The 12,790-nt window shown below is 45.5% G+C and overlaps 1 protein-coding gene and 1 long non-coding RNA gene across 6 annotated transcripts in view; one reads left to right on the top strand and one right to left on the bottom strand.

Moving 5' to 3' along the window:
* lmo3 (LIM domain only 3) overlaps positions 1–8,858 on the bottom strand; it is a 29,507-nt gene extending 20,649 nt beyond the window's left edge. Inside the window, exons 1-2 of one of the 5 annotated variants that reach the window (XM_077005058.1) lie at positions 4,841–5,402; positions 2,395–2,608 (exon numbers count right to left, since the gene is read on the bottom strand). In XM_077005058.1, coding sequence (XP_076861173.1) covers positions 2,395–2,608; positions 4,841–4,898 — 272 coding nt within the window. In that variant the 5' untranslated portion in view covers positions 4,899–5,402. Of the gene's footprint in view, positions 1–2,394; positions 2,609–4,840; positions 5,410–5,814; positions 7,560–8,370 lie in introns of those variants that run through there. The other 4 variants (XM_077005059.1, XM_077005057.1, XM_077005056.1 and 1 more) reach the window with 4 other exon arrangements.
* On the top strand, positions 7,116–11,211 carry LOC143514179 (uncharacterized). Its single transcript, XR_013130781.1, has 3 exons — positions 7,116–8,121; positions 10,088–10,184; positions 10,319–11,211. It is a non-coding gene; the product is annotated as an uncharacterized LOC143514179 (long non-coding RNA).
* The last annotated feature ends 1,579 nt before the right edge of the window (positions 11,212–12,790 follow it).

Here is a 12,790-nt window from a genome sequence, read left to right on the forward strand (position 1 = left end):
TTGATCGCCGCGGCAACGGAGACCCTTTTTTTCTTTTCGCAGCCCTGAGTGCGAGCGAGGGGCCGTGTCCTCGGGCGCGTGAGCCGTTCATTAAGCGCAGACGAGGAGACGCCCGGGCGGCCGACGTGGCCAGGAAGCTCACACGATGGCAACAATCAAATCAATCCAGTCACCTTGAACTTTGATGATGGTGAAGAAAAGAAAGGAGCACGCGTCGCCCGTGTCCTCGCAAACGCTGACGAGCATAAGAAGAGCTCGGGCACTTTCCGAATGGAGACGTGCCAGAATAGGAAAGACAAGCACTAACCACTGCAGTAAGGGAATGAACATTCAGTCTGACGCTCCGTGTGTAAACTATCTACGGTCCCTAAGCATTACCTTGGCCAGCAAGCATGACCGGACGGCGATGCTTTTGATTCTATCAAAGGCAGGAGCAAGAGGTGTCATCCTCCGCACCTTTGGGTTTAGTGTCAGCTTCCTGAGCTTCTTGAGACGGCCCTGTTTTAATGTGCATGGACGCGTGCGTGTGTGTGCGTTTGTGTATTGTCGTGAATGGAGATGCGTTTTCCCAGGGTGATGCCAACGGGGTCTGCTGTAGGGCGGTAATCTGAGCTTCAGCCCTCTGGCAGGCATCTCCCTCCTGCTCCCCCCAACCCTGCTCCTGCACCCCAGGCTTAGTGGGCACTCTCCTCACCCACTCTCATCTCCCTCCTGCTCCCCCCAACCCTGCTCCTGCACCCCAGGCTTAGTGGGCACTCTCCTCACCCACTCTCATCTCCCTCCTGCTCCCCCCAACCCTGCTCCTGCACCCCAGGCTTAGTGGGCACTCTCCTCACCCACTCTCATCTCCCACCCAGGTAAAATGAACTGCCCAAGGTGCCGAGCACTTCCTGTAGGTCCCGCACTGTTCCCGAACACCCAGCGTCCCTGGATCACCCCAGCCAGCCTGCAAACACGCAGTGCTCTGTGTTCTTACGTCTGTCATAGGGCAGCATCCTGCACATACCCCCGGCTTTCTGGAAATGAACAATGAGTATGGCTTAATAGACTTGATCCACGCATGGAGGCTTTCCTACACGGATTATTAAATAAGAGGCTACATAGCTGGAATAATATAGATTGGGTGGTGTGGGGTGCAGATTGCAACTAGTTGTTAAAGGGTTGAACAATCTCAGCCCCAAGAGGTCCCACTTACCAACATCTCACTATCATCATAATAATCGTTGATGTCATTGTCAGTTAATGACATCAGCTTCATATCCTAAACCTAAACACAAGACTTGGGTTCATATCTGAAGTGAATGGCTCTTTGTCAGGCTGATATGTTTTTCATGATCTCCAATCAGCAGAGGAAGAGTAACCCCCCCCCCCCCCCCCTTCCCGAGTACTGGCTTTTGTTTTCCAATTATTTCTGTTTATAGTATTATATCATCTATACAGACATTGTGCACACATTTAAAGAGTTTAAATGTTAAAGTGAAAGTTTCAGCAGTTGTGGCTGTAAACAAATCACTGCTTAAAAAAAGTTCCTTCCCTGACATACCCAGAATGCTTTTTTTGTGTGATTGAATTAAACTGGAGCAGCACCACTGGTGTTACTGGGCCACCCCAGTGCACTTGCGGTTAAGCCAAACCAGTAACGACAAAGCGCATAAAGAAATGCACCAGGGTCAGTCTGGGGTGGTCAGCTCTGCTACACTTGGCTGAAAGCACGGACAATGGATGCAGTGGATACTGAGACCTCTTTCAGAGAGAGAAAATTAGCAGGATTCTTAATGTTTTAGCAACTGTGGCCCAGCGGACTGCCTGAACCGAACCAGACGTGCTGGCTGTTCTCAGACGCCCCTTTTTCGTGTTAAGCAAACAGCACATGTAAATGCATGAACGACTGCTCAGGACAGCAGTACTGAGAGCAATAATGACCTTTTAGACGTGCTCTTTCACTGCAGGTTTCAAAGAACACCCCTACAGCCATGTGTTTGGAATGTGGCAAATGTAACCTTCTTGTAGATATAACCCCCCCCCCACCCCCCAATGTAAAATGTAGTTTTGCCACGACAATTTGACTTTCGTGTACCAAACAGGAAAAGTGTCACGCTCTTCTTCCTCTTCCATACTCCCACTTCCTAGGATTTCCCGATATCGATAACGCATCACATAAACAACCAACTTGTCCCAACCTAAAATCGTCTTCAAACATGCAACAGTATTAGTACCTTTCTATCTACGTGCAATCTAATCACATGCTTGTTATACCGTGCTGTACATGAGCGGCGAGTTCCTGTGGATCCCGAAGAGATTCATTAGCCCATGGTACACTTCACACATCCAGAGTCTGACCGGGATGGACCAGAGCCCATCCCAAAGGGGAGGTGAGGTGGAGGGGCCTCTTACCGGAGGTAGTCCCGCCGGCACAGGATGAGGTTGGCTTTGGTGTACAGGGTGGAGCCCACCTCTCCCAGGCGACAGTCGCAGCACGCACACTTCAGGCAGTCCTCGTGCCAGTACTTGTCCAGGGCCTTGAGCAGGTAGCGGTCCTTGATCTTCCGGTTGCAGCCGGCACAGCCCTTTGGCTTGGTGTCCGGCTGGACGGAGAGCATTTGTATACCTGCACAGGGAGGGGGGCAGAAAGAGAGGGGGGGAGGGAGGTAGTCTGTGAGAACACAACAGCCCATGGCACAGGAGTGGCTCGCGCGAGCTACAAAACAATAAACCTACAGTGACGGGCCATCCTGGTGGGTGTGGGACAGAGCTGATATTTTAAGAAAGTGGGTTAGAAATTTGATACTTCAACAAGGACATGAAAATGCACTGCTAGTTATCTACATTAAAAAAGAAAGTAAAAACAGAGCTAGCTGCAGCTACTAGCATCTTTCTCTCTCTCCATCTCCTTTCTTACTCTTTCTTTTCCCTTCCCTGTGGGAGGGGCCAGGGGAAGCTTGCCCCCCCAGAGCAGCTATTGTGTAGCCCCCATTTAGGGCTGTGAAAGGCCTTTGTTGGGTGCAGGGAACAATGCGGGTCCATGCAGACGGCCTGTAATTAGCATTCCCCCTCCGTGCAGGGAACAGTCTGCTCTGCCCCTCGCCTGCACGCCTGCTCTGCCTTTTGTCCTGCCCCAGCAGTTTTTTGTCCTCCACTACGAGTACGTCTGATTCCTGCCTGTCGGCGTGGAGCGTGGACGGTGTGCCAGAGATGCCCAGCCCCCCCCCCCCCCGCGCAACGCCACCTCACTCAACTGTTAGAGAACAAGCATAAACGCCCGAGGTGTGTAGGTGAACTTTAAGTTCAGGAGGATCACCGGGACAGACAGAGACAGAGGGACAGACACTGATTAATTAAGAGCAAAAATTAATATACAAAAGTGACTGCAGCTTGTCCTCGTGATTAAGAGTTTATGCAGTAATGACTTACATTACTCACTAAAGCCCAAGTAAGTCCAAGTAAAGATTAGCAGTCTGACAGTAGGTATGCTGGGTCCTGTCACTCCAAGGGAAATGTGGAATGCTGTGCTAGGTGGCGAAGAGTTGTATACAACATCGCCACGACCTCAAGTTGCTGGAATTTATTAGTCGGAGGTTAGTAAAAAGATGTAAATGGACGGTCATTAGTGTGCAAATCTTCTGAAGGCCGCAAACCCATTCAACACGTTTGTCATTTTTAATGCAAACAAAACGGTGCATTATTTAGGTTTTAAAGAGCTGATTAAAAGTGGGTTTTTTGTGAGCAATGGACGCACTAACACACTGTTTGCGGTAATGAGCAAACCCTATTTTGGCCCACAGCGTTTAAGTAGTTTAGCTTTTAATTGGCTGGTTTGGACTGTGAGAGGCGCGCACGGCTGATTGCGCTCGCTATGCGGTCCTGCTCACTCATCCGCACCGTCCCAGCTCGCCTGGTTAACACAACAAAGTCACCGCCTCTCATTACCAAGCCAGAGAAGTTAGAGTTTCGACTCCCCTCGGTCCGTAATCAGGTTCGGAACCAATCGAATCGATCGTGTGAGCTCGTTCTTTTCAAACCAACACTGTCCTATTCGCCTTCTCCTTAACACATCATGCAGTATGGTCCGTTTAGAGTTTAGGTGCATCTATCTGAAAAGAATTTGGCATGTTCGATCCAGGGATTGCTGAGGGGAAGCGGTGAACAAAAGATTGATTTCCCTCAAGGCAAAATAAATGATACCCACAATTGGGCTCGACGTGCGTGTCGTTTTTCGTCTTTACCGTCTCATTAGGATATTTCATTACGTCCAGTACACACGGGATAGGCTACTCTTTGTGCACGTCCCTATTCTCGTATTGAAATACTGGTGTGGATTTTTTTTGGCAAGACTTGGCAAGCAAACAGGGCGCAAAGTACCAATTTGATTTCCCCCTTTCAACCACATCACAGCTGCGCGAGTCGGAGATGCTGACATTTCACCCTCTTATCAGTTTAATTACTGTTGCCATGGCAGCGTAGTGCTTGGAAAAGACCAATAAGATTTGCTACACAGAACCCAATTTTCAAGGCAGCTTGCAAAACGACGAAACGGAACCGTTAACTCGGGAGACCATTAACACGTTCGAGATCACGGCGCGCAATTCTGTGACAAATACACATTTAGTAGTCTTTGGAAGACGCAAAATGATGTTTGAAACCGTGCATGTATCGTACAAATACACAGCAGATTTAATTCAACATTACGTATTCGCGACACATATCCGTGCGTGCGTTTAAACTACGGGTTGTAGCCAATCGCATAAAAAAAAACATCGTAACAATTCAGCGCTAGTTCTGCAAATTTGAACATACAACATTCGCGATGAGGTTATCCAGCGATAATCACACTTACTCTTACCGAAACTTTTCTCTCTTTTCTGCATTTGTTGAGTCGCTCCAGCAGCCGAACGCACCATGCAACAAGAGGCGCGAGCCGAGATCCCCGTCTGTGCAAAGTGAGCAGCTGTATGCACGCGCGCGCTCCGAGGGTGGCTCGCTTTTGTTAGAAGTAACAATCCACCTCGACTCGCGAGGAAAAAGAGTGAAAATGAGGAAAACACCAATCAACAAAACGCGGTCGGAAGGGAAGGACGACGGCTCGCTATCGCTCAGCGCCACACGCTGTTAAGACCGTTTGTCACAACAGTGCTCGACTATGAAATTAGATCTAGCAGCAGTCGTAGCGACCCGAGTGACGGCGAACAAATGACAGCGGATGACAAAGGCACGCGCTCACCACGGCGCCGCAATCTTATCATCCTAGCGCGCTCCCCGCTTGCCCATCCAAAGCATTTGGGTGTACGTGCAGTAATACGAACAATTTTTAAAGAATAAAATTATTTAAACGTCCATTATCCTCAGAACTGGGATGTAATGGGACTGGTGTTTATCTGTCTTGCATTTGAAAGAGAGAGAGAGAAAAAAGAGTAGCCCTCTCGTTCATTCAGATTTGTTACATTATGACAAACCATCTATAGATACAATCTAGATAAAAAAAAACTTGCAGAAAGCGACTGGGAGAAAAGCACAACAAAGAAGTGGAAATTTAAACTGAGTGAAATCTAGATATATAAAACATTTAAGCACATAAAACTGCGTAAGCCTACACCATGCGCCACCTGATCTTAATTCTTCAACGATGAGCTTTAAACGTACAGACGTTCAAAAACCTTCAACGACCCAACTAATGCTAATGAAGCTTTAAATACCGCGTTACACAATCAAATCTCAAGGACGATTTCTCATTGAAAATGCAGTTTAGTGCTGTATACTGTTAAATTGCAACAAAGTATATAATCCGTTCGCAAAACAATTAGTCGAGAAACCACTCACCTTCTTGACCAAGTTATGTAGAAGGTTAACGTCGGGTAGAGCACCTTGGTGCAGGCTCCGACTCTATATACCTCGGAGCAAAAAGTTCACGAAACCGACATTGCGCTGCGGATAACAGTGATCTTCAGGTTGAAAATAATGAGGTCCACATGGATCACCAACGAGAAGTTGTTCGTACCAAAGCTACAGGTGTTCTCGCCCGAGTCGTCATGGATTGAGTATATATCTACCGTGAAAGGCTCAGTACAACTTGCCCATCAGCGAGTGCGAAAGGAAGAATATTGAAGCCTAGCTTTATTATCTTCAAAACCAATCCCTCACCAGTGAAACATTACACGACGAGGAAAAGGTCATTCACTTATAAGCGATAGCTGGAGTAAGGGAGCGCGTGCAGGCGCGCTCCCTGGAGAAACTTGTGTTCTCCTTTACTGACACGTATAGGAGGTCGAGACGCGCGCACAAACAAGCTCTGCGCACATTATCCTTGTAGTCTAGTATCTGCCACGGTTTTTCACTTCTGCCGATGCGATGGTAGCAAATTATGTGTCGAGTATGATGCCTTTAGATACCGTGGAGATTATTTTATACCCCAAACGGCCTATACACGGGGATGTAATCGGTTTAAATTTAATTTATGCAATACTGAAAGGCGAGCTGCTGATTAAGGATATTTAGGAACACAACTCATGAAGTGTGAGTGTTACGTGTATGTGGTGGCCGCTTAATAAAGCAAAACGTATTAGCACGAGCACACAAAATTCATTACGTGTATAAAACCGTGTAAGTAAGAAAGGTGATCAGTAACTAATCCTGAATTGCCTAAGGTTTTAATTTTTCCTTAGTTACTGCTTAACAGAGTCTCAGTGTCTTCAATAATTACGCAGGACTCCACCAATAACCCCACAGGCGTGTGTTAGACCTGGATAAAATCATTTCAGCCCTACTGCCATGAGAGGTCGTACCACTGTATAAAGTTCGTGCACGTAACATGAACAATTCAGCAGATAAACAGAGTGCATCTCTTTGTTTTTATTTTCTGTTTGTATTTATAGTTTCCACCACAACTGACGGTTTGCCGGAGATGAAGCCGTTTCGTGCTGATTACTCTGATGTAACTCTAACGCTATTCCGTACCCATTGGTTACACCTGCGCGCTCTAATTAGCGCCTATTGAAGCACGCGTTGCCAAGGAGAATGATTCATAGGCCTTCTGTGCCCTCCCCCCGGAGCACGCGCAAAGTACGCACGCGCGCGCGCAACTGGCGTAATACTTTTTTTGTGTTTAACATGACCAAAAGTTTATTTTTTATGTCTGTCTAAATATGAATTTGCAAAATACGTGAGTTGGGGAAATACGGAGAATATACAGAAACGTAGAGGTAGTGGCAGAGATGTGCGGTAGATTGTAGCTCGCGGCCTCTTGCCAATCACGGCCTAAAATGCAGCAGTAATGAGATGGGTCATAAAATGCTCCTTGCTACCATTATGAGTGATGAGACGCATTAAAGCTGACAGGGTATTACCTGCCAGTAATTAGGTTTTGTCATGGATTGAATTATTTCAAAGCGGACTATCTGCGTAATCATGCAATTTGCGGGGGAGACGCTCTAGCCGTGTGTAAAGGAGAGAGGGAGAAAAGGAGCGGAGGCGCGAGACCACTAACCTCTTCCTTTTCGCACCCCCCCAACCCCTCCCTGCTATCATTTCATCTTTAGCATTATCACGTCAATTATTCACCAAAGATATCTGAATTATTGAGAGCGATGAGCTAGAGAGTGCCATCAGCAGGCTGTGCCGAGCGCGGAGTTAAGTCGTCCGTCACGTAACGTGATGCATATTCCAGCGTGCCCTGCGTGAGGTGGCGCGCGATGCCTTTGCACTAACACCCTTGCAAACGGACATCGTTAAAGCGAACGTGGACAATAAAATCGCTTGTTCAACGAACCACCCTCCTCCCCACATGCGCGCGCACGAATACTGCGAAGAGGATGTCTGACGGACGACCGCCACACTTCATCCGACGGATGCAAAGGGCGAGGGATGTAGCTTCTCTTGGTAGAAATGAATGCACCGCTTAATTAGGATACCAGGCTTGGCAGTGAAAGTCTTTTCGGAAGGGGATTGGAGCACAGAGATATTTCCTGGTGCACTCAGTCTGGCTTAAGCCTCCTTTTAACATCTCCAGCGACCATTCATTATATGGAATCCTCAACTTAATCCGAGTTTAGTAGGCTAGCAGAGGTTTACAATGTGCACTGCTCGGACAGCATCTAGCGCACGCGCCACTCTTAACCCGTACCACAATAGGTAACCTATTCATTTATTCCATTCTTTTGACCATAAGCGCTTTTTTCCGTTCTAAGGAGACCGATAAAGTTGTTGACAAATAAAATCCGAATACCTTGAATCCTTCTAATTGTATTTGAACATATTCGCGTCACTTGTTCTAGAGAAGTAAAAGTGAAATATCGCACAAATAAACACCATTTCGTCTATTCGTGTGTCCACGTGTTTTAATAAAAGCGGGCGATTAAGATGTAAGAATGGATACTATACCGAGGGAAAGTTGCCGCGTATGAGGAGTTCGTGGCTCAAGTATAGCCGGCTTCTTTTCAAGTCGCGGCCGCTCGGGTACAAAAAGAAATACGTAGCGCCCTGTCTGTGTGCACCTCCTTCCCGGCTCGTGCTTTAAAAATCTAAAGAATTCCCTTCCTTCTCCATGCAAAGGTTTGTTCTTCTCTAGGTTTCGTTCTCTCCCTGGCACCAAAGACCTGAGCCGGCCGCACGCCTCCTCGCCTTTTTAAGCACCTCCACCAGTTCCCTAGTTAGCAGCGCGCTCCAGCTCGTCCAAGAAGCTGACAAGCACCGTTAGGGAAGGCAGCGCATGTTGCTCTAATGGACCTCATTAAGCTCCACTTACAGATGTTCTCTTAACATAATTGATCTGCAGCGAGTTGAGAGGACGGCAACCTATTCCCCAGCCCCCAATTATGGCCCGGTAATTAGATCCCCAACCTCCAGTTCTCCACATTCACCCTTCTAACATTCCGAAATATCAAAGTATCTCTTTCTCTCAAAGCCAGCCCTCTTCTCCCCCCCACCACCTAACCTCCGTGTCTCCACCTCCTCCTCTCCTCTCCCTCTTCTCCCAAAGACTCCATTCCTCTGACAGTATTGACAGTCAGATCTGCTAACCTTTGTAGTGAAGCCAGACTTACTAGTGCACTCACTCCAATTGACAGAGCTTAGTCTTCTTTTTCAGTCTCCCTCTCTCTTTTTCTCCTGCTCATTCTCTCTCTCTCTCTCTCTCTCTCTCTCTCTCTCTCTCTCTCTTTCTCTCTCTCGGCTGAAATACCCTGGGAAAGAATGAAGGATGGTGCATGAGACAGAAAGGATAAAAAGTGAACGATAGACTGATACACAACAGACAGATACATAGATGGCCAGAAAGTGAGAAAGAGAACAAGTTTGTACTTTTGATCAAATATATATATTTTTTAATAATATCTATTTGTGGAGGCTTTCTTTATTTTGAATAATTCCTTGGAGGCAACTCTTGAGTGCGGCTGTGGGTGGAGTCAGCAGTAAGGGGTGATGGTGCTGCATTTATAATGCCAGTCGGAGGCACTCCTATTACCTGCATAATTAGAAGCATGCAAAAACGCAGGGCACTTAAGGGAAATGGGAGTGTCACTCTTTTTCACTTCAAAAGAGGAAGCAGATGAATCGCAGCTGCGTATGATGCCAATCATCAACGCATAATTTTCATCTTTGCATGTGTCAAAAACATCACATACACGCAACAAATCACATGCTTAGCAATGCCAACATGTGAAAACAGCACAAGCTACATGGAAAACATGGTTCTACCAGGACAAATATTTCAATGATACCTTGATGAATCCGTCGAAACGCAGTCAGCGTGTGAACTGTGGTTCTCTGTGAGGCTGCGACGTACAGTAGGAGAGGACAGTGTTCTGAAGTTTGAGACGCACGCGTCCCCTTGGCCATGCCAGGAGACTCTGGGTGTCAGTATCCAGGTGCGATGCCATGTGTTGGTTTATTGTGTTGGTTTATATCCCTCTCCGTCTGACTGAGGCTCTCTGCTGAGCATGGTTGACATTTACGAAAGCCCCAGGAGTCTGCTCCCCACGCCCATCCCAACATATGTCGTACTTTTAATAACAGCAAACTGAGACTTCCGCAACTGGACATTACCACAACACGCACACTGACACGCACCCTAACATGTCACATCTGTTCCCTCTCTCAGGGTTCTCTCCTCCCAGAAGACACGCAGGTACACGGGTGACTTTGCTCTAACGACCGGCAGGGTTTCTTCTTAGAGGGACACTTGGTAATTGCTTCAGGTAGGTGACCCTCAAGTAGGGTCAAGGGATGCGTAGCTTTTAATGCCATCTTTTGCTCCTGCTTCCCACCTCATTGTCTCCTCCCCTCTCTCCTTTCCTGACTTCAGATCTCTCTCTCTCTCTCTGCTCCACAGACCAATTTTAGCTTCTGGCAGAGAGGCGACTACTGTGAGTTACAGAGACTCTTTGACAAAGTCTGAAGAATCACCTTTAGTAATGGGTCTAAGGGGAACCCTCTGGATTTAAAGAATATCCAGACCACAGGAAATTGGGTCCCACTATTACACCAGGGGGAATCGATGGAGATTACTTAATTCAACTGGCAATTAATTTGTTCAGAACAAAAGCAAAGGCCAGTCCAAGAGGTAGAATATCTAAGTACAGTGTGACACCATTAGAGACAGGGGTGGTTGCACAATGCCCTTGGGCAAGTAGGCTGGTGACGTTGGATATGGGCAAGACTTCGTAAGTTACAGTATTACAAAATTAAAGTAAATTTATTGCTGGTGTCGCAATCATTTGCAGATAATTTAATGATTTCACATCCTTAATATCACTAATTATGTTCCGCATAATTCATTTCACATAGTTACATCTGATCTGATGTTAGCAAAAATGCTAAGAACAATTAAGTGACAGTGTTATGGCTCAACTAAAATTCACAAATTGATAAACATTTTTTCACTTTCTCTGGAGTATGTAGGCCATTCTGAAGCTCAAGGTTGTCACATCATTTCATGTGGGACCTCCATATGAGCTTAGACGTAATGACCAAACTCCTGTATATTTAACCCATGCTTCTTAAAAATCTGTACAGTGTGGGCCAATGATTGTTTGAGTCATTCTCTGATTTCACTTTACCTTTTCCTACCCTTCTGTTAGATAAAGTGGTTTGATTTTCAGCAAATGCAGTATCACCTTAGGAATTGCTCAAAACATCATGCTGCACTATATCATTCGGCAGACGGTCCTACAGAGTGACTTACATATTTATCAGGAGCAGTGCTCCCTGGGAACTGAAACCATAACCTTGGTGGTGCTAACACCTTGCTATATGTGCACTACCACATGGGCTCCAGGGGCTCGAGCTACAGTTGGTTATTTGGATTAAAGTTTAAATTAATTGATGTTGTTGTAAAATAAAGTGTAATATAACTTTTTAGGGAGGAGAAACTCCAAAGGTAATTTTTCACTTATGGCATGAATTCCTCCATTGAGAAAATGATAATAAACAATCTGTCATCATTATACTTGCACATGTCAGATTATATTGATTACACCAACACCATTAATTGCATTTTTTACATTATTTTTGCCCAGTCATATTAACACTCAGCTGTTGATTTATACAGACAGGACGGCATGCAGTTTATTAAGTGCAGCAAAGTTTACAAGGTTAATTATCACAATTTGAATCCTTGCTGTTCTAATCTAATCAGTAAAAAAAATCTTGGTTTGGGCCATTTTTAGTTTAAAAAGTCTTCTAAAAACATTCTGTGTACGTAAACATGGCAGTGGAAGATTTCATTTTACATGACAGATGAGACATTAGGTTGATCTTAAGTTTTAGAGGTCACTGTTATTTACATTTCTCCAATAAATCTTCTATCACAGTGGACACACCCCATGGTTATGAAGCTATCATAATACCCCCCCCCCCCCCCAACACAAAAATGCATGCACACACACACACACACACACACACCTAAAACCACAAGAAGATGAACCTTTGAATAATATCTCTTCAAGTCTTTAATGATAACCTTAAGCAATGCAGTGTGATACTGGTAACTGCAACATAATATCAATCGATTCCATCCGGCATGCTTTCCTCGAGTAGCTCGGCTGAAATTACTTGTGTGTTCAGAACTGAGCATTTCAAACAGACTGCTGTATACCTCCATGGCAATCAATCAGCCTTAATCCAAAACCAATTTACTCCGCCTGAAGAGGAAAATATCTTTTAATCTCTTGCAGACAATCCCTGATTGCAGTGCAGAGCATCAGTTGACAGTAAAATTGAGCTTGCAATGGAAACCTTTCGTTTATATGCCTACACAAAATGTTACCATTTTAGCATGTGCCCTAGGCAAAGATAGTCATGTCCACAGTTGGTATTACTTGGGGCTCCTAAATCCTATCAATCTATCAGATTTCCTGATGCTCAATAAACAATGCAATTACTGTAACAATCCATAACTATTGATCCTTGGGTGTTTGAACATGTGCAGTTTCACTTTAGTTCTGTTCTAGTCCTGTAAACCCTGGGATGTCATCATATTTACATTTAGGTCCTGTATAGTCCAGATATGTAATATCTTCCTATGAAGTGGGGAGTTTTGGAAATATTCTATTTTTTTTTCTTATTTACCTTTATTTTCTATTTTGTGAAAGATACTACAGACTAAATAGTTTCTTTTGCACCCACTGAATGGCCTGTAAAAACTACAAATCGAGTATTTTGTATGCCACAAAGGACAGTGCAGCATGTCCTTTTGTTTCACCGTGTAACAGCCCAAATATAAAACTGAACTCTCTTAAATATTAACTTCAGCTAGCATCACCGAGCTAGCAGCCACTCACAAAACACTGGCGCTGCAGTTCGG

Source organism: Brachyhypopomus gauderio, chromosome 5 (genome assembly GCF_052324685.1).
Source record: "Brachyhypopomus gauderio isolate BG-103 chromosome 5, BGAUD_0.2, whole genome shotgun sequence".
Lineage (NCBI taxonomy): Eukaryota > Metazoa > Chordata > Actinopteri > Gymnotiformes > Hypopomidae > Brachyhypopomus > Brachyhypopomus gauderio.